Source organism: Candoia aspera, chromosome 6 (assembly GCF_035149785.1).
Source record: "Candoia aspera isolate rCanAsp1 chromosome 6, rCanAsp1.hap2, whole genome shotgun sequence".
Taxonomy (NCBI): Eukaryota; Metazoa; Chordata; class Lepidosauria; order Squamata; family Boidae; genus Candoia; species Candoia aspera.
The window spans coordinates 26,390,672-26,413,792 of record NC_086158.1 but is presented as its reverse complement, the minus strand read 5'-3'; the positions used below and the strand labels follow the sequence as shown (position 1 = coordinate 26,413,792).

At 38.7% G+C, this 23,121-nt stretch overlaps 1 protein-coding gene across 2 annotated transcripts; it reads left to right on the top strand.

Moving 5' to 3' along the window:
* The first annotated feature begins 4,409 nt into the window (after positions 1 to 4,409).
* On the top strand, positions 4,410 to 22,858 carry GYG1 (glycogenin 1). 2 transcript variants are annotated; one of them, XM_063306610.1, is made up of 8 exons: positions 4,410 to 4,524; positions 9,874 to 10,009; positions 12,113 to 12,287; positions 12,863 to 13,025; positions 16,944 to 17,070; positions 19,930 to 20,149; positions 21,821 to 21,871; positions 22,086 to 22,858. In XM_063306610.1, the coding sequence occupies exons 1-8, from the start codon at positions 4,518 to 4,520 to the stop codon at positions 22,266 to 22,268; spliced, it is 1,062 nt and encodes a 353-aa protein (XP_063162680.1). In that variant the 5' UTR covers positions 4,410 to 4,517; the 3' UTR covers positions 22,269 to 22,858. The 2 variants fall into 2 exon arrangements, with proteins under 2 accessions (XP_063162680.1, XP_063162681.1); XM_063306611.1 differs by lacking the exon at positions 21,821 to 21,871.
* Positions 22,859 to 23,121: the final 263 nt, after the last annotated feature.

Here is a 23,121-nt window from a genome sequence, read left to right as displayed (position 1 = left end):
ACACTGTAAAATCCCACGAATTAGGCCATGAACACACAATACAGTAGGAAACATTCTTTATTTGCCCTTTTCCAATATATTTGTATAAATCATAAAGAGTCGTAGACGTAAATAGTGACAATTGGAATCCTTGAAGGGACTTCTGTTTGATGCAGGAAACAACTTTAGTCCCTTACTTTAAAAAAGAGAAAGGGAAAAGGAATTTTGGTAGTAATGTAAGAGGTATTTAAAATGATAGAGCAAAGGTACAAGATATTTAGCTTGACTGGGAGAAGCTATGAAGTTTAACGCGCTAGCCAGTTGCTTTCTACACTATCCACATCAAAGCAGGAATGACACCTTGCACCTTGCAAAAATCCAATTTAAGTCCTCAGTAGTTTCAGAACCAAAACTTTTATTTTTTCTTATCTTCCAACATGCATTTTCCTCCTCCTTCCAACATGCATTGTAGTTACTTTTAGATCAAACACTCAGAACACTGGAAAGGTTTCTGTCTGCCAGTATAAAAGCAGGTTGTATAACCGGCTTTAATTTACACACTTCTATGCCAAGTTATCGTGGTGACAACAAAGATTCCTCTGCTTTCGAGTCATCCACTATGATTAACAGCTGCAGTCACACAAGTCTGGAGTTCAGTATAGAATTGGCTTCTGAAAAGAAATCTTTGAAAGCATATGTAAGCTGGCAGAAGCAGAAGGCAAACCAAAAAAAAAGTGGGGATCAACCCACATTTCTGTAAAGAATCAAGAGAGCCATTTTGGCTGGACTATATTTACTGTGGCCCAGGAAAAACAGAATGCCCTTTCTTATGTATGCATCGTTCAGGGTAGCTTACTGTTTTTAAAATCAATGCCAAATTTAAATGAAACTAAACACCATTAGAAAGAAATAGAAGTTATAAAACAAGCAGAGGCAAGCCATTGCACCTTCTGAAATTTAAATTTCCTGCGGAAGGAATGTCTTGAGGAAGAGGAGGAGGAGGAGTTTGGCTTCTCTGGGCAAAGAGCTCCATAGTTAGGGGTACCCATTGAAGAAGACCCTTCTCTTATTAGATGTGCCTCCACCACAGTTCAGATCTAGAAAAGGACATTTATAAGCAAACTGAGAGAGTAGGCAAGCTGGTACATGAAGAGAAGTAGCACTGTTTTTGGAACATCGTATCTCAAACTTCTGAATGAATCTAAATACTGTAGCCCAGCATTTCTCAACCTTGGCAACTTTAAGATGTGTGGACTTCAACTTCCAGGATTCCTCAGCCAGCATGGTTGACACATCTTAAAGTTGCCATGGTTGAGAAACGCTGCTGTAGACCAAATATTCTGGTCCACCACCTTTTGAAAACGTCCCCCCTTAATATACAAAAAAGGTTACTAATGAAATTGTTTCCCATACAGTACCTGAGCTCTTCCAATACAATGCACATCCCATTAAGCTCATTTATAATATGTACAGCCTTGGAAAGAGGTATTCTTAAATTCCAGTTCTGGGTGTGTCACTATCAGGCACCCTACACTGGATGAGATCAATGATCCATTAATCTGAAGTAGGAATAAGGCCGGTGGAGTTGCTTAGCACTGGATAGGAATCAAAGACCCAATGCAACTAATTTTTCATATCCAAGGGGTAAGAATTATGTTGTGTTTCTGAAGCAATAACCACTCCTCCACCCACTCCCCTAACACCAATATAGCCTTAGACCCATAAATCAGAACCCAGAATGAAAACACTACTTCCTTGTTGTCCTTATGTATAGCACAGCAGCTGTGGTAGTTGCCGTTTAGTAAGAAGCATTTGCTAAGCTTTATTGATGGCAAGGGCTAAACAGAATAGTGTTTTAGCATTTCTCCCCCTCTTTCCCATTGCCCACTCCTCCTTATCAATGGTGAAAATTAAAAAAAACAATATTCTTGTAAACAGTTGTTAATCATAGGTGGCAATTGGAATGTAAAGGATATTATGAAATACATTCAGGAAGTCAAGAACAGGAAATCACTCTTAATAATAAGTTTTAAGTAATCCAACAAAGTAGACTTTAAAAAATACAGAGAAGCACAAAAAACTAAACAGAAATACAGCCATGTCCAGAATCCTTTAGGTCTTTTTTAAAAAAGCATGCTCAAACAAAAATCTCTACATTTGAAAATTCATTTTTATTTATCTAGCTCTTAAGAAGCTCAGAGTGGTATACTTGGTTGTCCTCCAATCTTCTAGGCAGATGAAACTGTAAGATAAACCATCTAGTCAGCTTATACTTCAGCCTGGATGTTCTTGTTCTCATTCCAGCATTGTGATACCTACCCTAATATAGTGTGGTATAATAGTGAGGGTATCAGGCCACTGACCACTTCAGACCACTCACTCTTTCTCAGCCCAACCTACCCCATAAGATTGATGCTGTGAGGATGACATGAATAGTAACCCAATATACAGGGCATTGAGCTCAATGAAAGGAGAGATATGAACACATTTCAATAAATTATATTGCATAGGCCATGTTCAGTCAGGTAGCAACATCAACTTACATGGCTGATTTTGAAAATCTAAACAGGGTCAGACCAGATTAGGACTTGGATCACTACTAGGAAATTTCAGGGTTGTAAGCTAAACTATGAAGTCAAAAAGCTATACTAGAAGGCAACAGCATATCACATATGCATTCTTGCCAAGAAAATTATATGGACATATCCTGGAGTTGAGTTTGACACAAAGGAGTCTTTACACCACTACAGACTGTAGTCCCAGGTATCAGACATGAGATAGAACAGTTTATCCAGGGCTGGAAGGGGTAGAGAACCCAACCTGAATTGCTATCCCTTTACTAAGAAGGAAAAAAAAGTAAACTTTAAGCATGGCTAAACAGGCTTATGCCTTTTCATTGTTTTCTGATAATTTGAATTGAGGCCATTTTGATCAGAACATGTCCATGCAATATAGGGTTTTCATTTTTTTTAAATTATAGAATCAGGAGGAATGTTGGTTCCAAAATATGAGAAACATTTCCTAGATGTTTGATCATAAAAACAAGTACATCCATGGCAGTATAAAGGCAAGTCTTCAGTTGTTTATACTGTATATGATGATTATGTGTCAAATAGTGTCAACTCTTAGCAACCACATAGGTAGATTTTCTCCATGATGATCTGTCCCCAGCCTGGTCTTTCAGCTCTTCCAACAGTGCACCCATCATTGTTGTAACTGAGTCATCCACCTTGCTGCTAGTTGTCATCTTCTCGTTTGTTTCCTTAGCTATCCATGGTATTCTCAGGTGTCTTCTCCAATACCAAAGTTCAAAAGCATCAATTTTCTTTCTATCCTGCTTCTTCAAACTCCAACATTCACTATATACATATGTATGTATGTGTATGTAATGAAATATTTTTGTACAGTGATGCATAGAACAAGAAATTATCATTATGAGGTGGTCCAGCAAGACTTCTAACACTTTTCAAGTTGTCTCCAGATTAAAAAAAAAAAAAGGTGAGAACTGCTGCTTTAAAACAGCCCTCTGTCATTACTTGTTTCATCCATCTTAGCCTCAACAATCTCATATTGTAATTCCCACCTCTCAACCAGCATAGCTATCTTGCCTTTTTAAAAAGTCAATCTTGTCACCTTGACCTTGAACTTTATCCACATCACCAGGGCTGGGTTCATACATCAGAATAAACTATGGTACAGTATGTACAATTACAGGTCATGGAATAAACCACTTGGGCTTCGGTTCACACAACAGGCTTAAACTAAACTCAGATTACATGATGGTTTCATACAATGTGTAAACCAAAGAGGTGTGACCCTTTGTTCATCTAGGAAAGTTGCATTGTGTCTTCTTTAACCAAACTGCAACAGTAGATTCCTTTCCAAACTAGTATCTTCTGTGGCTCTGGACAACTCTCAGTTTACATGGTAACTGGGAATCATGGGAGCTGTGGTCAAACACGTCTGGTAGGTCCCAGATTAGAGAAAATTGTGCACATCATACAGTTGTCAGTCCACAAGGCTTTACAGGAGGGCTTGTCTGCCAATACAGGCTTGCTTTCACTGGCCAAAGCTTTTCAGAGCAGTTACTGTAGTTTGTTTTTTACAGCAGATACCATTCAATCCTGCAAGCTCCTGGGATACATCCTTTCTCCAGCGATTTCGGATCTTCCCTACCAGCCTAAGATGCCCTTATTCTAAAATGATGCAGCCTTCGCTTTCCCTTTCCGTTTAAGCTAGCAAGCCACCGTATCTTCCACCGCAGCTCTCTCTGCACGGCTTGCACGCCCTTAAAGCGCCACATCCCGTCCCTCGCCCGATAAATGGAAATATCTCCGCGCCCGTCCGCGGCCTTCCAAAGTGCACCACAGACAGCACGCCCGCCCCCGAGAAGCCATTCCCTTTTTGGCCCCTTCTTGGCGCTCCGCCCCTTCTGCTGGGCTCCGCCTGCCCCATATAAGAGGCGGAGCTCCGGAAAGGCAGCGAGAGTGCCTGGAGAGGGTTCTTGCGAGGTGGGTGGCAGGGCTAAGATCGGCACCATGGCAGGTAAGCACGAGTGACGCTTTTTCCCGGAAGGAGGCTGGCGGCGCGTCCTTTTCGCGGCGGCTTCGTCGTCAGTTGCGGAGAATGCGTGATGCATCCGCCCGAGCTTCCTCTCCGGGTTCTTCCCCCGCCCAGTTGCCGCGAGTCCACCGTTACCTTCCAGCCACAAGTGACTGGCGAGCCGGAGCAGCGGCGGGACTTTCCTCCCGCTTCCCGGAGGGAGGAAGCGAAAGCCGCGCTCGCTGGGCCAGCCGGCGTGTGGGAGCGCTCGTCCTCGGGAGACCTCGGCTGCCCAGTTTTACGCATGGCGGCTCCTATTTTTAGGCTGGCGCGTGAGCCTGTCCCTGGGGGTGGCGTGCTGGGTAGAGCGAGCCCGCGTACGCCTTCTCCTCGCTTTTGGGGTCTTTGGAGCAACGCCTGGGGCACGTGCGGGTGAGAGGCATGGGTGGTCCCATGAGAGAGAGAAGTCCGCTACTTTGTATATGATGTGCGCATATCCCTGTGCCCTTGGGCATCTCCCCTTAAAGCGGCAGCCTTGTTTGTGTGGCTCGTGCAGATGCGTGCGGCACAGAGGGACTTGCTAATATTACTGTTATGTGCGGTAGGTCGATGATGTACCAATTTTTATCTTTCTCATCTCTGGGCTGATAAAAGATACACTTAATTATACAAATGCACCATTTTTGATATAGTATGCCAATTAGCTGTGTTTCTTATCTAGCACTGCAGATCCTGCAACCTCTGTTTGTAGTCTGCTCCTATCCCATCCAACCACAATGAAGTTATGTAGGGGGTATTCTCAGGCAGCAATGGGATAATAATGCATTCCCAAAGATTTGAGAATTTGGGATCCATGGTGTGACACCCCACCATGCCAGTGTGCCCAGAGACACTCTTCAGGCCCCTGTTCTCTCTGCATTTTTATAAATTGTTTTTTTAATTGGAAACAATAAGATGATGTACTGCAAGCAGAGCTCCAGAACGTCTCTGGACTCTAAATTAGCTGCATAAACTTTATCAAGAAATAAGTTTGGTGCTTGTCCACCTGCTCCCCAAAAATGACAAAAGTAAGTAGTGATAATAAGGAACATTCTGTCTGTTGACTGCCATGGGGACATAACCAGTTACAGAACATTAATTTTTAAGTTTGTTACTTTAACACTACCACTACCTCGATTTAGCACAAGACCAATTTGAAGGAGCCTACAGCCTGGACGTATTTTCAAAATTTGAAGTGTGTCCATTGGCCCAAAAATGTTGGAAACCCCACCATAGAGCCCTGGTGAATTCTTAATACACATTTAAGTCTTTGGCGTATTCATTGTCAAGTTGACAATGGTACAAGTGGGTTGCTGTGGAGCCCTAACAACTGAATGGGAAGTAGGAATCTACTGTTGCAAATTAAATATTTAGTCAGAAGAACCCTCTGCTCCTATCCCATCCAAGCACAATGAAGTTATGTAGGGGGTATTCTCAGGCAGCAATGGGATAATGCATTCCCAAAGATTTGAGAACTGCTCACTGCAGTGCTTGGGTTTCTTTCCACCTAGTGTCACCCTTTCTTTTTTGTTCTTGTGATTGTTCTGCAAAGGCTTAGCCTTTACCTTCTCTGCTATCTCTTTGGGGAGAACCACAATTCAGAACCTTGGGTAGGTACACATTGCCATATCACGTAGTTGGCTAAATGCTTACATGTACCTTTGTTCTGCCACATGTAGCCCTGCCTTGAGACTTCAGCCTTTTGACCAGTGCAAGCTGTAAAGATTTCCACCTATCTGTTCACTACCATAAGCATTCAATAAGTGAAGGGCTAGCTATTTCTCATTTTACTTGCTTTGTTTTCATGAATGAGGCCTTGCCTTCTGCATGAGTGTGTTCTGTAATATCAACCCTAACTTGCCCCGGCCATAAGCCAATTGAAGCAACTCTGGGATGCCTTGATAACACTGGATGCATAAATTATATGATTTCAGGCATACAAGCTATCCTGTGCTGAGTCAGGATTCTGGTTCATCCAATCTTGTATTGGGTGCTTTGGGTAGCAGACTTTGTCAAGAATTTTTGCAGTGGCCTTTTCGTTATTGTACCCAATCCATTTAACTGCAGGTGCCAGGGATTAAACCTTTTTAAAGCCCTTTGATCATTTTCTGAATTGCAACATAATTTTAAGAGTGCTTTATTAAACAAAGCCTCCATCAGGTTGAGCTTCTGGTGACTTCATGGACATGTCCATGTAGTTTTCATCGTACATCAGTGGTTGACATTGCCCTTTTCTCTTGATTTTTCCAAAATGCATATGGATATAGCAATAAATGGAAATTAGACTTAAAAATAAACCTATTATTATGGTAAGGTGATGTAAGCAATGAACATTCTTGGTAATATTCTTATGTTTATATTGATAAGCTTGCTATAACCCACTCACACATTTCCTCAAAAGGAAAACTGATTCTACCAATGACCTTTGGGGTAAAAAAAAAAACCTTGGGAATAAAACAGCTTTAGAAACATTAAATTGGAAAAATACTTTGGATTATGTGTAATCCTCAATAATATTAAATGGTCTGATAGGTCAGGTTTAGTATTTATTAATTCAGAAATATAAGAGCTTGCTGGATTACATCTGGTCTTATGTCCTGTTTCCTATTGTGATAAAGTTGTGAACTTGTTGTATGCTGATAAATTCATCTAAGCAATTGACCATTACCCAATTTATGCCAGTAAATTTCATAAAATGTGTGTTTGCACCAAATTTTCTGCAAAAATACGTTAGTGATCTGTAGTTGTATTGCATTACTTTATTGGTTTGTTATTTTAACATAATCATATATTACTTTTAATCCATATTCATCCTGTAGAGGAATACCAGTTTAGTTAAAAACATGGCATTAGTAGAACAACCATTTTCATATCTTATGCTTATAAAAATTATTTTTAGAAGTAGTAATCAAAATCAATATTTTTTGTATGGTGATGCTGTTAGATTGTTTTGCTTTGTTTTCGTTCTTGTTTTTATGCTGGTCCTTGACCAAAATAAAAGATTGATTGATTCTACAAAATCATTTTATAAACTTTATTTATACAGCTGCATGAAGCTGTTGAGCAGCATCGGTCTTGAATAATTTTTAAAAAAACTCTGGCTAGGTTTTCAGGTTGAAAGGACAAGAATTACAATACCAAAAAAGCATCTAGTAATACCACTGAATCAACTAGTTTGAACCTCCTGTCTATATTTCAGTTACTAGCTACTGATAGAGCAGAAATCTCCAAGTTAAATATGCTGCCTACATTGTTCTTAATAATAATTACCAGATGTAACATGGCTTGCTCACTAGGTAGACAACTGTCAGCCTTACCAGGTAGACCAGACAGGAAACATGATCAGATAAGCTAGTTCTACTTTATTATAAAGCTACTTTAACAAAATCTTGCAAGTCTGAAAGTACAGTTTTTCCCACCATCTCCTTTACAGCCCAGGAAACTAGAGAGGAACTTGCCCTGTCCACTATGCAGCTGCAGGCTATGCTGTCTCTTATCTGATCATTCCCTAGGCAGCATCCCTTCGCCCCATCTCCCGAGGTCTTTCCCACATGCCATTACAACAGGCCTGTACGGCTTTGCCTCAAATAGATTAGCTGTTTACAGTGAGAAAGTATTACTGAGACATGTAAAAAGTATTTTTCCTCTACCGCCATTGTATCATCTTCAAGTATTCTTCTGTTCAGCCAACAGAGCAATTAATTATGGAAGCTTATAATGGGAAAAAAGGCTCTACACACCAAACCCATTCCTGGGCACACAACTACTACAGTTCGATGGGCAGAGTGATAGTAGTAATGTATTCAAGTAATACACTGTTGAGTTTATCAGTCTGCTCACTGTAGACATCTCAGGACACACACTTTGATCACACTTGGAGGTGATCAAAAAGCAAGTGTCAATACTACATAGCAGAATTGCATATGTATAAATACGTTGGCATTATCTAAGGAGGACGCAGTGTAAATTAGGCCAGGCTTCTCTAACTTGGTTGTAAACATTTAGACAATATGTTCAGTGGTGAGACATTAAGGGATTTGTAGAAACTTTATTTCAAGAACTACATGTATAGATAGATCTGAGCCATTTGTACTACAACCCACTAATGCAAGAATACAAAAGCAGTTAACAACACACTTACTTAGAAATACACTTGATATATATCGTTTAAACTTGTGGTAGCTAGTGCATCTTGCACAATTTGAATTGCTAAACATATTTCCTTGTAATCTCACTGAAACAGAAGTTCCCCATTTCCAGGTGATTTCTAAGCTTGATAATTTCAGCCACACAAAAGTATAACCCTGCAACAGCATAAAATGGGACATTGTATCCAATAGCGTAGTGGTGAGCATGTTCCCTTGAATATTTTCTGTTCAAGGTTATGTATTTTGTTGTTTATTCCTATATTGGGAATATTGTTGGATATTCCTATATTAATATCAGGAAAGACAGGGAAGTGTTCTTTGTTTGGTAGGATTAAATTACTAGCAGTGGGTTTAAAAAGTGAAATTTGGTCCTTCTCTGCAGGAAGAACTTTCCAGCATGTATGGTCTAACGCTATTGGTTAGGTAATTGTAGATATTTATTGCATCAAGATACACATGAGTTTTAATATCAGTTAAACATCGCAGGTGAATGAAATAAAACTATTAGAATTATGTACTATCAAAGATTAATACTACTGCATTTGGGCAATGATCTATCATTCAGAATCTGGTGTATAACTACAATTTTAACAGTGGGAATATTATCATATGCTTGCCACCTTTAGCAATTCTAGTACTGGTTTTCTAATTTGTAGTTGAGTGGCATAAATAAGCATTTAGGATGCCTCAAGCAACTTGACTGGAATTTAAGATTTCCAGTTTGCAGGATAATAATATAAATGCTGCAAATTACAAACAGTCCTTGCTGTCTGTAGAAGATACCACTGTGAAACGTTAATGTTTTATCTGGTCTGGTCTAGCAGTGATCATCATCAGCCCCAGCAAGTATTGGCAAAGCTAAAAGATGGTGGGAGAATGCCAGGTTACTTTCTCCTTCCCTAATCCAGTATTATGTTCCTATACTGGCCAGCCAGAGGCTTCTTGGAAGCCCATAGAAAGGCAATATACTATATATTTATTTTGTGATCTCTCACAAAATGTTATTTGGATATATAAATACAGTAATTCTTTTTAGCCTAAAAATTAAATCCTACATTTCTGGCACTACTGCCAGAGTAAAATGGATTGACAGTTCCTAAGAATGCACTACAGGCAATGGCAGGTCTTTTCCATATTAATGAAATTTATGTCTCTTTTCCTTAAGACCAGTCTTTTGTGACACTAGCCACAAATGATTCCTATGTAAAAGGAGCACTTGTACTGGGATCATCACTACGGAATTACAGAACGACGAGGAAGTTGACAGTACTGATCACTCCCCATGTATCAGATGCAATGAGGTAAGTTTTCTGATGCATTATGGTGATCCAGCCCCAATGAAAAAGTGCAACTGAAGGTCCGGTGGGAGCCTAGTAGAAGAAAATACAGCTGAGTGGACTTTCTCTTAAGAGCACAGCTAGGGCATAATCTTTTATTAAGACAAGTTTGAATAGTTATTTCATAGTTGAACTAATGTTTTCCTTTTCACTTAATGGAAAAAGCAATGCCTTTATAATTCCTATTGAAAAAGCTGATCAGCAGTTTATTTCTAAAGTAATAAACCTGAACCTGCCTGGAACCATTTACTTCTTTCTAGCTATCCTTAAGTAGGTGAATTCATGTGTATATTTATGGCTTTTTACTCCTGGCTCTTATTTCTACATTCACTGGAAATTGCCACTGAAGGCCCTGTGGCCTTAGGTTTGTCTAGTGACTGCTTCAGCATTCTGGGGTAAAGAGAAGGAGTCTTGTGCTGGGGGAAGAGCAGAGAAGTTGATTATATGCAAACAATCAGTATACTGGCATTGGTGTTGCCTTTTAATGTTTTCACTGAATGTGGCTGGAAGATTTTTGCTTCACAAGAATGGTTGCTGGAAATAATGCAGGACCAAGATTTAAGTGGCTAGGGGATGATTGTAAAGACAAGACAATAGGCTGTTTGCTTTTAGTGTAAAAAAGAAAGACAAGTCTATATATAGATAACTAAGGTGGTATTAGTGAGTCAGTGGATTTAATTATAGTATTTTCCTGTAAAGTTGTAGCCTGAATTCTAAATGTTATGCTAAAGATGTGAGAAACTTCACAGAATTTTCCAGCTTGCTCAAATATTTGCTTAGTGGGATTTGTGGCTTGGTGTGCTAAACCTCTCGTAGCTGTATCGAATGCTATGCAAGACAGCTCTTCTTGATGGGGGGCAGGGGTGTTTAAATATGTTTAAAATTTTACATAAATAGGACTTGTACAGAGAACTTACTGTTCTTTCCCAGTCTAAAGAAATAACTGTAGTAGAAATATCTTCAATTCTAAGAGAAGCTTCAAAGTCAAAAATTATGCTAGAATTTCAAGAATTAAGCATTTTAAGCATCTTCAGCATGTTCTTCATGGACAGACTGTTGGACAAAAGTCAGCTATCAAGCTACAAAGGAAGCAGCAGAGATCTAGAGCTATGTGACAGGTGCCCTTCTAGCTCCTTCCCGCACAAGCATCAATCTTCCTAGAATCTGGGGTAAAGCTGGTACAGAGAAGAAGTACTTCAGTATTGCCTGTTGCTCAGGACATCTGCTTTTGCAATGGGTAACAGAGAAGAGAGCAGTAGTATAAAAAGATCTCTATTCATGATACTACTACACTGTTAGGGCTTTTTAGACCTTCTAAATTCTAAGAGGTGATTTAATAATTCAATATTTTAGATTTAAAACTTCAAAAACACTATTAGAATGCTTAGACATTAGTTAGCTTAGGCTAACTAGAGACTTCAGAATAAGATTTTCTTGGTAGAATTTAGAGTCACCACCACTACTTCCTGCTCTGTGGTTGCATCTCTATTCTGGAACTCAGTTTATCTGGATTTTTTTCTTTTTTCAATAAGCCTCTTTTCTACTTTTGTGAATGTCACTTTTGTCCATTATAAGATGTTATATATTATTATTGATTTGTTATTGTCAATATTTTGACAGTTTTTAAACCTAATCAGTTTTCTGTGGGTATGTTCTGCAACCTTAGTATACTCTTGGCTACTGCCCAGAAGTCATCAAATTATTGCAAAACGCTTGTTCATCTGTAATTCTTTAGTTTAAAATAGCCAGTTGACTTATCAAGAGTGCAGGTCTTTCTTAACCATCTGTTTGTATAGCTCTGAGAGCCTGTCAGTGCTACTAATCTACCACCTTTCAAGTGCATTATCTCAATTCTGCATTCCTGTACACGTTAAGTTTGAAACGTACTACAGGGGATAAACAGTTGCTGTCAGGAGAATCTATTTCAAGCAAATTCCTATAGGCTCTTGCAGAAATATGATATAGGAATCTGCTTTCTCACTGGTTCCAGGGACGGTGTAGACAGTTATTGAATGAGTGTGAGTGGTATTGAGTATTGATGTAAACCATGACCATTCTTTTCAATAGGAAAGTCTTAGAAAAGGTCTTTGATGAAGTGAAACTGGTGGATGTTTTGGACAGTGGTGATTCAGCCCATCTTGCACTATTGAAAAGGCCTGAACTTGGTGTTACTTTGACAAAACTCCATTGCTGGGAACTCACACAGTATTCAAAGTGTGTGTTTATGGATGCAGACACAATGGTATGTCTTTCTTGCTGTTGATAATCCTTTTTAGTTGTGTTAGTTCAAAGATTTCAGTTCATGTTAGAGAATAGTAATTTATATGCCTCATAGTGAGTCAATGAGATGCTTTTGATTTGCACCACTTCAAACTTGTGTAGCAGATGCATGCTTTGCTAGAGCAAATTATGTCTTAGTCTGTTGCATTAAATGCATCTACTTTTCTACACTAGTAGCATCTAATTGCTCTGTCAATGAATAGGCAGTAATTTAAGGAGAAAGTCAGATTGCACCAGAATTTTTGGGTGTCTGATATAGTGCAGACTACAAGGGTATCCTAGAAATATATCCATTATCTAGAGTGCCTAGTCTCTTATCTTTGCCATATAGACAGGATTCTTCAGAACAACTTTAAACTGGGAAAGGAAAGTGTTTGGGGCACGGGTTATGAATTGAAATGCACCTTTAGCTTTATTTCCAGAAAAACTGTATCCACATTAGTAGGTTCTAAACCATGTAATACCCTTGAGAAAATTACCACTGTTTTTGCTGATGAATAATAAACTTGTACCTGCAAACCATTTCTTCCATACTAGGTCTTGTCAAACATTGATGAACTTTTTGAAAGAGAAGAACTTTCTGCAGCACCAGATCCAGGCTGGCCTGACTGTTTCAATTCAGGCGTTTTTGTCTATAGGCCTTCCATTGAAACATTCAATCAACTGTTACAACTTGCCACAGAGAAAGGCAGCTTTGATGGTATGTGTCTCATTTTATGTGGACAGTGATGGGAAAAGCTTTTTTTTAAAGGCTGGGTAAATGTTAAATCAGATAACTCAAAACAAATCTGCAGGAAATGTGTAATGCTTGTGGAGCTCTGTACTTCTGAAGCTTTCAGTAGATGGGGTGTTATTTCAATGGACTTGAATATATGAAACTTTAATAAGTCAATAAATCAGCTCTGTGTATATGATTACAATGAGTATATCAAACCTTAATAAAACTGTCTTTCAAAAGGCCAAGAGTTGTTACCCAATGGTATATTGAATAGGGCAGTGTGTTCTCCTTCTTCTCCCCTTTGCTTCTAGCTATTGCTCAAACACAACCCAAAAAAGGGAGCTCCCAGCCACATCTCTATGTAATTAGATCAGTTATTTTGCTAGTTGTCCTGTCATTCAGAATTTGCTTTCTTGTAACTTAAGCCCATATCTGTTCAGACTCTGATTTCTTGTAGCTTAAGCCCACCAATTCTGTGTCCTGAATTTTAGAATGAAAGAGTCTCAAGGGTATGTGCTAGAGCTCCATATGAGTTGTCCCGACCTTCCAGAAATGTTCCAGCTACTCCAGAAGTGTTTCCAATTTCAGACAACCCCAGTTTCAAGATCTGAACACTTCCAAAATGGTTGTGTTCAGGATTGGACTACTTTCAGTCAGGACAAAGCAACTACTTTAGATTCAAACTTGGACATTTCAAACTTAAATCATTTTGAATTTGGAACATTTTGCAAGGAACAGGTCTTGGTTTTCCATGTACTCTTTCAAAAGAGTATCATCTCATCCCCAATCAATCTTTCTGGCTAACACAAGGACAAATGGCTGAACAGGGAGGGCAGGTTACTGGTTTGATAGCATCTATGTGTGCACCTGGGGTGGTTTGGTCATCTTAGTCTTCCTAGCTTTCAAGTACAGGTGTCCAGCATTCAAGGAAAGATGACTACTTATCATTTTTGCCAGAGCATGGTGGCATATTTACCATTGAAAGCAAAGTGTTTGAAACTTTTCAAGAGTGTCCTTGCTGAAATGATTAAATGCAACAGAAATAAAAATCATAGTTTTTAAAAAGACAGTTTCTCTCCTCCCCCCTTCCCCTAAATTCCAATGAAGATTGGTCTGGGCTCACTAGAAAAGGCTCACTTAAGGAACAATAGCCTACAGTCCTTGATCCTTTGCAGCTAACCTTGCCTTAGAGAAGGGCATGGCCAGCTGGAATCCAGAACAAGATCATTGCAGATAAAAAGTGAAAATGTACTGCAACATTTTGCCCTGTTTCTCCATTTGTTTAAGTTAACCCTCTGCCTAAAGGAGAATGATTCTTTAGGCTCTTAATCTGCAAAACGAGGCCACAATCTTTTACATAGAGAAAGCAAAAGCATTATAGGAAAAAGGCTACAGTAGTATTTTCCCAGTGTTGACTCTATTACGGCTCCCATCACCCCCAACCACGTTGTTTGGGGCTGATGAGAGCAGTAGGTACAGATTGCAGAAAATTAATCTGTACAATATTGGCTCAAGGGGGACATTGAGCTTGTTTCTCCTTGCAGAGAAGTGGGATGCTGTTTTTCTGAATAAAAAAGGTAGACCTTTTTCAGTGCAAAGGCAGAATGATCACCGTATGCATTTTTGCTGCATTTTGGAAGTGATCCGTAACTGGGCCTTGAGACAAAGGCTTGTTATGTGTGTAGCACAGGATCTTTATTTGTTGCTTGCTTGGCTATTATTGCTGCTAATGAGGAAATGCCTTCTGGGTGAAGTCTCTCGTAGATCGACTGTGTGTTTGTGCTGAAAAAGATGTGGAAGATAGTTTTTAGAGGAACTATATTGAATTGTACAAGGGGATGAAAACATTGCCTAGGTGTACAATTTATGGGCAGATTTTTGGCATTGTGCATGCCTGTGCTGTTAAGTTGGCTCCCCTCTGCTAAAATACACATGAAAACTAGGTTACGCTACTGCAGACAGTTTACCACAGGAAAATTGTTTCTTTTTCCCCCCTGCTCTGTAAGGGCAGCCACATTCTAAAGCTTCATTCATGTGGACTAAGCCTGCTCCTTTCTGACTTTGGGAGTTGCTTGTGTTAGTTGGTAGACACTAAGAGAAATTTCCAAAGAAGCTGTTCTTGGTTGCCTAAATGTTGTTGCTTTTCAGTAGATTTATTTGTGCCTCTTTTAGCTTGGAATGCAAAATAAGATGGAAAACAAAGTCCCCATATGAAACAGCAAGAGTTATTTAGGACTCTACTTTTGAACTACTTTTTTTGTCATTCAAAAGTTGAGTCCTAAATAACTCCTGCTTTTTCATATGGCTTTATTAATGAGCATTGGCACAAGTTAAACTGGCAAAGATACTAGATGGCTTACATCAACAATTAAGATTGCATGTTTCTTGTCTCAGGCAAAACACAAATAGAAGCCTTATGTTCCCTCTCATTACATTATCTTAATATTACCTTCCCTGGCTATGCCCTAATAAAATAGTTTTGAAACTTATCCCAGAATGCAAGCATGTCGAATTTCACTTAAAAATATTATCAAGGGGTATGTTTTGGCAATAACTATGGTACATCTGAGAACAAATTTCAGACAACAACTCTTTCTACTGTGGGAAATTGAAACAGAGCTGCTGTTTCCTTAGAAATATGTACAGTGTCTGGGTCTTTTCCATCCCATGTTCAATACACTCTGAATCTTAAATTGGTACAGCGACTGGAATTGCCAGACTTGAAATTACAGACAGCTTCACATGCACTCAGGGTTGCTATTGTAGTGTGCTCCAGCTGTCTGCATAGGACTGTGGAAAGAATATTCCCATTCTTACTCTGACTTGTGAAATGAATAAGATACGTCTTTTTCTTTTAAAAACAAAAAAGATATAAATCAAGTGTACCTGCTTTCAAATGTGACTCAGATTCTATCTTGACTCTCTAACAGAGCCAACCAAAACTTCTTTGGCCTGCTGTGCCAGTAGCAGTAGCACAATCCTTAATCCTTACGAAATAACTATGTAAAATATTTAAATTAAAAGCTCTCACTCTTAATTCTTTTAGATCAACCCAAGGAGCTAGGCTGCTTCTGAAATGCTGTTGTTACTTTGTTGTTCACCATTCTCTTTGCTAAACTTTGCTGGGCAATATAAATGGTTCCCTGGCCTGAATTATTATTGTTACTTGACATCTATAGCCTTACAAAATAATTTGAAAGAATGTAGATTGATATGTGCAATCCCATCTGGGCTCCCTGAAGCTAGTGTTCTGGATAAGATGCCAAGAGCTTGAAAGCCTTAAATATTCATTCATGATGAGTCATGGATGCTTGCAGAAAAAGTCAGTGCATGGATGACCAGGTTCTCCATTGAGAAAAACTGATAAATAGATGTGGTCAGTAAAGATTTGATTTAACTCACTCCTCAGGGACATTCAGTTTTAATCACTTATATCACCATTGGGCATATTCATCACTTTTAATAGATAGTTTCATTTTTAGAATTAAGGAGGTTTTAAAAAATAGTATCTTTTATTTGAAAAAGTAGGTATACACACCATAATGCAATTTTTACATTGATTTGCACCAACAAGAACTTTATTTGGCATGAAAACAGATTCATACTTCTGAAATAATTAGATGACCCAGCTTCATTTCAGTTAATCACGAATGTTTGGAGAGTCATCACATCCATCACCAAACAGGATTTTAAATTGTATTTTATAACTTGTTTGTCCTAGTTAGTTTTCATTCAACAAAACTACCAAATATTTCAGATGAAATACACATATTTCTGATTTTCTGGGTTCATTTTATATACAGAATATGTGAAACTGATTTTTTAAAGGCTTTTTAAGCCATTGCTTTTTACTTGACTCCTCTCTCTCCCTCTCTCCCTCTCCCTCTCTCTCTGTTTTAGGTGGGGACCAGGGACTGTTGAACACTTTCTTCAGCAGTTGGGCAACTACAGATATTAGCAAGCATCTCCCATTTATTTATAACTTAAGCAGTATTTCTATTTACTCCTACCTCCCAGCATTTAAAGCGTAAGTGGATGAGTATGCACACAGACACCGTAGGCTTAACTGTCTATAAAGTATGCATGATTTGATATTCATTCTGTCACTACTGCTTCCAGACTGAAATAGTGTCAGAGGAATTACACTATTTGCTCTTGATGGCAGGGCAAGGACTGCTGCAGCCAAAATGAGAATAAAGCAATTGACATGTTCATACTATGTCCTATAGTAGGTAATACTTATCAGTATCCAACTGTAGTTGGTATCACTTTTTTCAGAATGAATAATCGGAATTACATGGTTATGTTGGAATGTGTTAGCACTCCTTTGTTCCACATCAGCAGTAAAAACCAGCAAAATTTAAAAGGACTAGTTAGTTACCACTGCAAAGGACCCCATTAGAATTGTCTGAATTCGCAAATGACTATTCAAAGAATTGCAGTTACAGCTAAGAAATCAGTTCTTTATGATGTTCTCAGTGATTCACATAAGGAAGAATAGCAAGCTTTTAAGCTGGAGGAAGACCTGATTATCATAAGGTGATCAAGGCAGATGGCCCTTCCAAAAGTTGTAACTTTTGGTAATGCTGTGTAAAAATGAAGGGCTAAATTTATGTGGTTGTCTAGCACAACATCAGTAAAACAATATCCCAAAGGAAGACTGCTTGTATTGTGAGCGTGGATCAGAAGGAGGCATGGTTGTGTAGATTGGACAGTACTAATGGAAGCCTAACAATCATGGAATTGGTAAAAGTGGATATTATGGAGAACTCAGAGCAGCTGGAGTCTGAATCATAAAGGTAGTAGAACCTTTTGTTTTGCTTTGGTTGGAAGGTTAAGTTGCAGGGCAAATCTCTTGGAAGGCTTTGAACCCTTAGTGGGCAAATTTGGTGCTGATGGTGGTAGATAAGCATCAGTGGAACTTCTGGGACTGATGGATTTGTTCAATTTATCAAAAAAAAAAAAAAAGATGAACCAAGAGACAGTTCCTGGGATATGGTGGAGGGCTTGGAAGATGTCTAGCCTTATAAGACCAGAAAATCCACAGTGTATATGCCTATTTAAGGAGAGAAGTTTGCTTCCATAGTGCTTACATTTATGAAAAGAGTTCCTTAAGACCAAAGGTCAAATGCTTTCTTATTCCCATTTTTGTCCCACTTTTTAGCTAAAACTTCGACCATTGAAGAGGCTTTTTTATCTTTGAATTTCAATGGGGCAATCTCAGGGTATTCTTGGTGTCACAAAATGGAGACTATGACCACATTTAACTTTCTTCCCTGATATAACCTACCTTGGTAGCATGTTCATTTCTGGAGTGCTTATGTTTCCTACTAAACTGCCATTAATTGCTGGCATTAGGTCATCTTATATCTCAGGGAAAGCCAAACAAATCTATCTAAATGCTACCACTTGGTACATCCAGAAGCATGTGTGCAGTTGTATGAACAAGTCTCTAGGCAACATTGAATGATGACGAGTTTAATAGAGCAGCTGACGTAAGCACTGTTTTCATTGGTTAAGGTTCAACTGTGTCTTATGATCTGAGCATCATATGAGATACTGTTAAGTTAAAATTAGAACCCTTATTTTGGGATGTTAATGCAAACTGGAATGAATACATAGTACTAAGCGGCTGGTGGAGAGAGTATCTGGCTTGGTGAATGGAATTGTGATGTAATTGTGATTGCAAGCAGCTCCTCTTGCAACATGAGGTATACTACAAAGAATCCTATATTCCTGTTTGGACTACATGGAGTCCTTAAGTTCCCTTCTTGTAGCCCTTGGTGGCATTCTGGCCATAATTGCTGAAATTTTACAGCAGGATTTTTTACCATTTTGAAGTAGGGAACAGAGAACAACTATAAGATAAGCCCTGAAATAGGCGTATCATCGTTTTAAAAAACACAAAAATCTGCCCAAATTCCTTCCCCAAAGCCACTTCCATGGACGTGTATGATGTTTCTCTGTCCTACCAAAATGTTAAGCATGGCCATGTCTGATACTAGCATGCCATTAGAGCAGGGTAATCAACTGTGGCAAATGCAACAGCCCCTGAAATGGGCTTAAATTTTGTTATGGTCACACCTAATGCTTTTTAAAAGTGGAAAATATATTTTACAAAAAATAGGTGTGAACTCCAAGTTAAAAAAATATTTTTGTAAAATCCCAAAGAGGTTAAAATAGCTCATTTAGGGTTTTTTGTTTTTGCTCTGTGAAAAAAGATGGTGAGTGTGGAACAAATAGAGTCAATTAACAATGTTTAGAATATTTATTAACTTACTAAATAACACACCAAATCAACTTGTTTTTCCCATACAATACTTAAAGACACCTTGTAGAACTGGTTTCATGTTCAGTATCACTCTTTGCTCTAATATGCTGTCTATCCAATTAATAAAGAGACCCAGGATCATGTTATTACAGCTACATACTAAGACTTGTTGACAGTGTATATCCAAACCTTCTATAATATAAATGAGGAAAGGTGAATGTCTAGAGTCTGGCAGGTAGGTGGTAGGCATTTGGTTGTAAAAAGTAAGAAATACATCAATACCAATTTACAATATCAAGACTAGTGAAAATTGGAAGTCAGGGTGGGGCTTAATGAGCACGTCTCAGGAATGAACTTCAGTGATGTTCAGTGTTCTTGCTGTTCACATGACAAATACAAGCTGTATTAATTATGCCTTATATGCATGATATAAGATTTCAGATACAAGAATCCAGATCCAGATAAAACGTTGGGTTTAAATATATTTGACTTTAAAAGAAGACTGAAAAGAAACTTAAGCCATTATTCTTTCAGGCTATACACAAAGAATATCTACGCTTGCATTAAGGTGCTGTGACTTTACCCACACATGAAGATGTCCTCTTCTTTTGGCAGGTTTGGGATGAATGCTAAAGTTGTGCACTTTCTGGGCAGAGTGAAACCATGGAATTATACATATGACTCCAAAGCAAAAAGTGTCAAAGAAGACACTCAAGATCCCACTATGATTCATCCAGAGTTCCTCAATATGTGGTGGGACACTTTTGTCACAAATATCTTACCATTACTTCAACAGCATGGTGTAATCAAAGATACAGCTACTGGTATAAAGGCGGTATGTTTCATAAATGGACACATACTACTTTGACATGGGATGTGGGAAAAGGATGATTTTTTTTTTTGGCTTGGAATTGAGTTGGTCTGAAGCTAGCATGATTGCTACAAAAACAGCTTGCAACTGTGCATTAGCTAGTGAGCTGACCAGTCATAAGGACTGCAACACTTCCTTTTCTGCTCCCTACAAATGCAGCACATTGGTCTGCATCTCTTATTAGAGTACCAAATAATAGTTGAAGTTCTAGACTGTCCTTAAGGGGCTAAGGGGTAGCCAAAACACAAACAGTGACAAGCCTACATATACAGCTTCAGCAGTAATTGTTAAAAAAAATTCAACAATTTTTAAAGTGAGTGTTTGGAGAATGGGGATATGAGCAGTATTTAACCTAGAGCAGAGAAAGATTGAGCAGGGTCAAAGGTATAGACTCCAGAGATCAACATTCAGGGGAAAAGAAATCCCTGAAATAAATTTACAACCCCTTATTTCCTGAATCTCTCCAGTTTAGTTAAATCATCCTAAATGCAGTTAGCAGTGACTTCTTTGAAACACTGCTGAAATGTGTCCCTAAAAACTACTATTTCTTCCAGAGCTTATGGGAAATGCTATAGAACAAGGAAAGAATGCAGACAAATATATTTTTTCCATCTTTATTGTCCAGCCACCTTTTAAAATTGTATCTTCCAATACAATTTTGGTATAGACCACCTTTCAATGCTAGAGTATGAAGAAATGAATGCCAAATGGAATTTCAAGGCACTTCAGGAGGGGAAGTACAGATTAAAATAGGGTCAGATGTTTTGTGGAAGTTCAGAATCTTCAAAACCAGTGGTGTTTTGCACCCCCACCCCCATATTTTGGACAGTACCTCAGATAGAATGGTTGCATATTTACCTGCACCCAGCAGAACTTTGAAGGATGTGATTTGCATTAATGTCAAGTTCATTACAATGGATTGGCATTCACTTTGAAAATGTTTGGAGAATTTCCTCTAAGCATTCATGATTCCTCTACATTTTCTTGACAGGTTAGGTACAGTCCAGAGCTCTGTTAAATGCCAGCAGGCATCATTTAAGTTGAATATCAGGGATTTTTTTTAGTATCAGATCTACTTGGCAAACCTAGTTGTGCATTTTTAAAGCAACCTTCCAATGACACCATCCCATTAATTAATTGTCATTAAATGTTGGTTCAGATTGGAGTATGCACCGAGACCTCTCAAGGCTTCATACTATGCACTGTGCTTGGCATCAAGTTACTTAAGAGAAAATTTCTAGTAAATTTCAGTCAGGAAACAGACCATGGAGAGATGCTTGCAGGGGCTCATCCGCTCTCTATAATGAACTGGTGTGTCTGATAAGTTGAGAATGAACGAAGGGCAGTATTGTGCCAACTGTCTTAAAATTTGTGTAACAGCAATCTTACAATACTGTGCCAACAGAATTTGTGTGGTTTTTACTTACCTTACATTTTTATGTGTCTTGCCAGTTAAAAAAAACTTGATTCTGGCTTCTCATGCATGCAGACTAGTAATGCAGCATTGACTACTTAAGCTTGATATACAGAAAACACAATAATTAAAATCTTAGCCCTGAGACTAAACATACTGATCTATTCTTCAGCTGTGCTTTCTGTTGTCTGTATTTCAACTTTCTAATGAACTATTTGCAGCTATCGGGCTTGGTCTATACACTGGCTTTCTCTTGTGGCTTCTGTAGAGAGGTATGAAGAACTTAAACCTACCTGTCTGCTATCTCATTAACTTAGATGTTATTTTTATTTATATATTCACAGCTCTTTAAATTGTGTAAATGGTGCTTGCTGCTTTGCATGGGATCTCATTGGTTTTCCTACCTTCTGCTTGGTTACTTTATGCTTAAGCTTTTTTGTAGTGGTGCAATTGTACCTCTCCAACGTATCTTTCATTTCATTTTAGGAGGAGGTAACAGAGGCAGTGTCCCACCTGTCACTTTCAGCAGCAGTGTCCCATTTGCCACCATCACCACCAGCTATGTCCTCAGAAGAACGTAAAGAAAGATGGGAGCAAGGCCAGGCTGACTACATGGGAGCAGACAGCTTTGACAACATCAAGAGAAAACTTGACACCTACCTCCAGTAAAAGCACTTGTATTTGCTCCCCGAAATATCAGCAATACAAGGACTTGTTTCAGAGCTGTAGCAACTAGAAAAGTCAGCTAGGGTCAGTTAAGTTTGCCAGCAGCTTTGCCACTGCTCAGCTGAAGGCCGTTGGTAATACTGCAGGTAAGAACTGAGCAAAAGCTGTTTTAAATATGAATTCTTGTGCCAGTTGTGTCCAGCAGTCAGATCTTTTTCTTTGCTCAAAAACTCGTGAATAGAACAGGACACTGGCCTGGCCTGAAACATAGTATTTAGACCTAGAAGACTGTGCATTACCTCTCCTTCCTCTCACACACATACACACCAACATGTTCTGCTTGCTACATTAAAATAATGGCTAGAGATTCAGGCAGCTATAATGGAAGAGCCTTACAACAATAGCAGACATACATGCAACTTGGTAACTCTAATGTTACTTTTCTGCCAGTTCCAGCCATTCTGACCAGATTTCTATGCACAAACCTACAGCATGGCAAATGCTTTTGTTCAGTTCTCTGTATTACTGGGACTAGTAAATCTTTGAACTGTAATGGCACTCAAAGTACAAAATAAAAACATTGATGAAACTTATCAACTTATCAAGTGGCAGTAAAATCTGTGACCCTCTGACATGTCTTACTTAGCACTTGTAGTCTGTATCATTAACACACTTCTCAAATCAATCCCACTGAGGATTTTATTAAAAGTTGTTCAGGCATAAGTTTGTATTCTACTTAAAGGACAAAGAGGATGTATATATTAGTTGAAAGATCACCAGGATGGCACTTCTGGATGGGAAAAGAATAAGAGAGAAGATAATGCTGTCATAAGGTTGTGTCAGTTCTCACTGTATA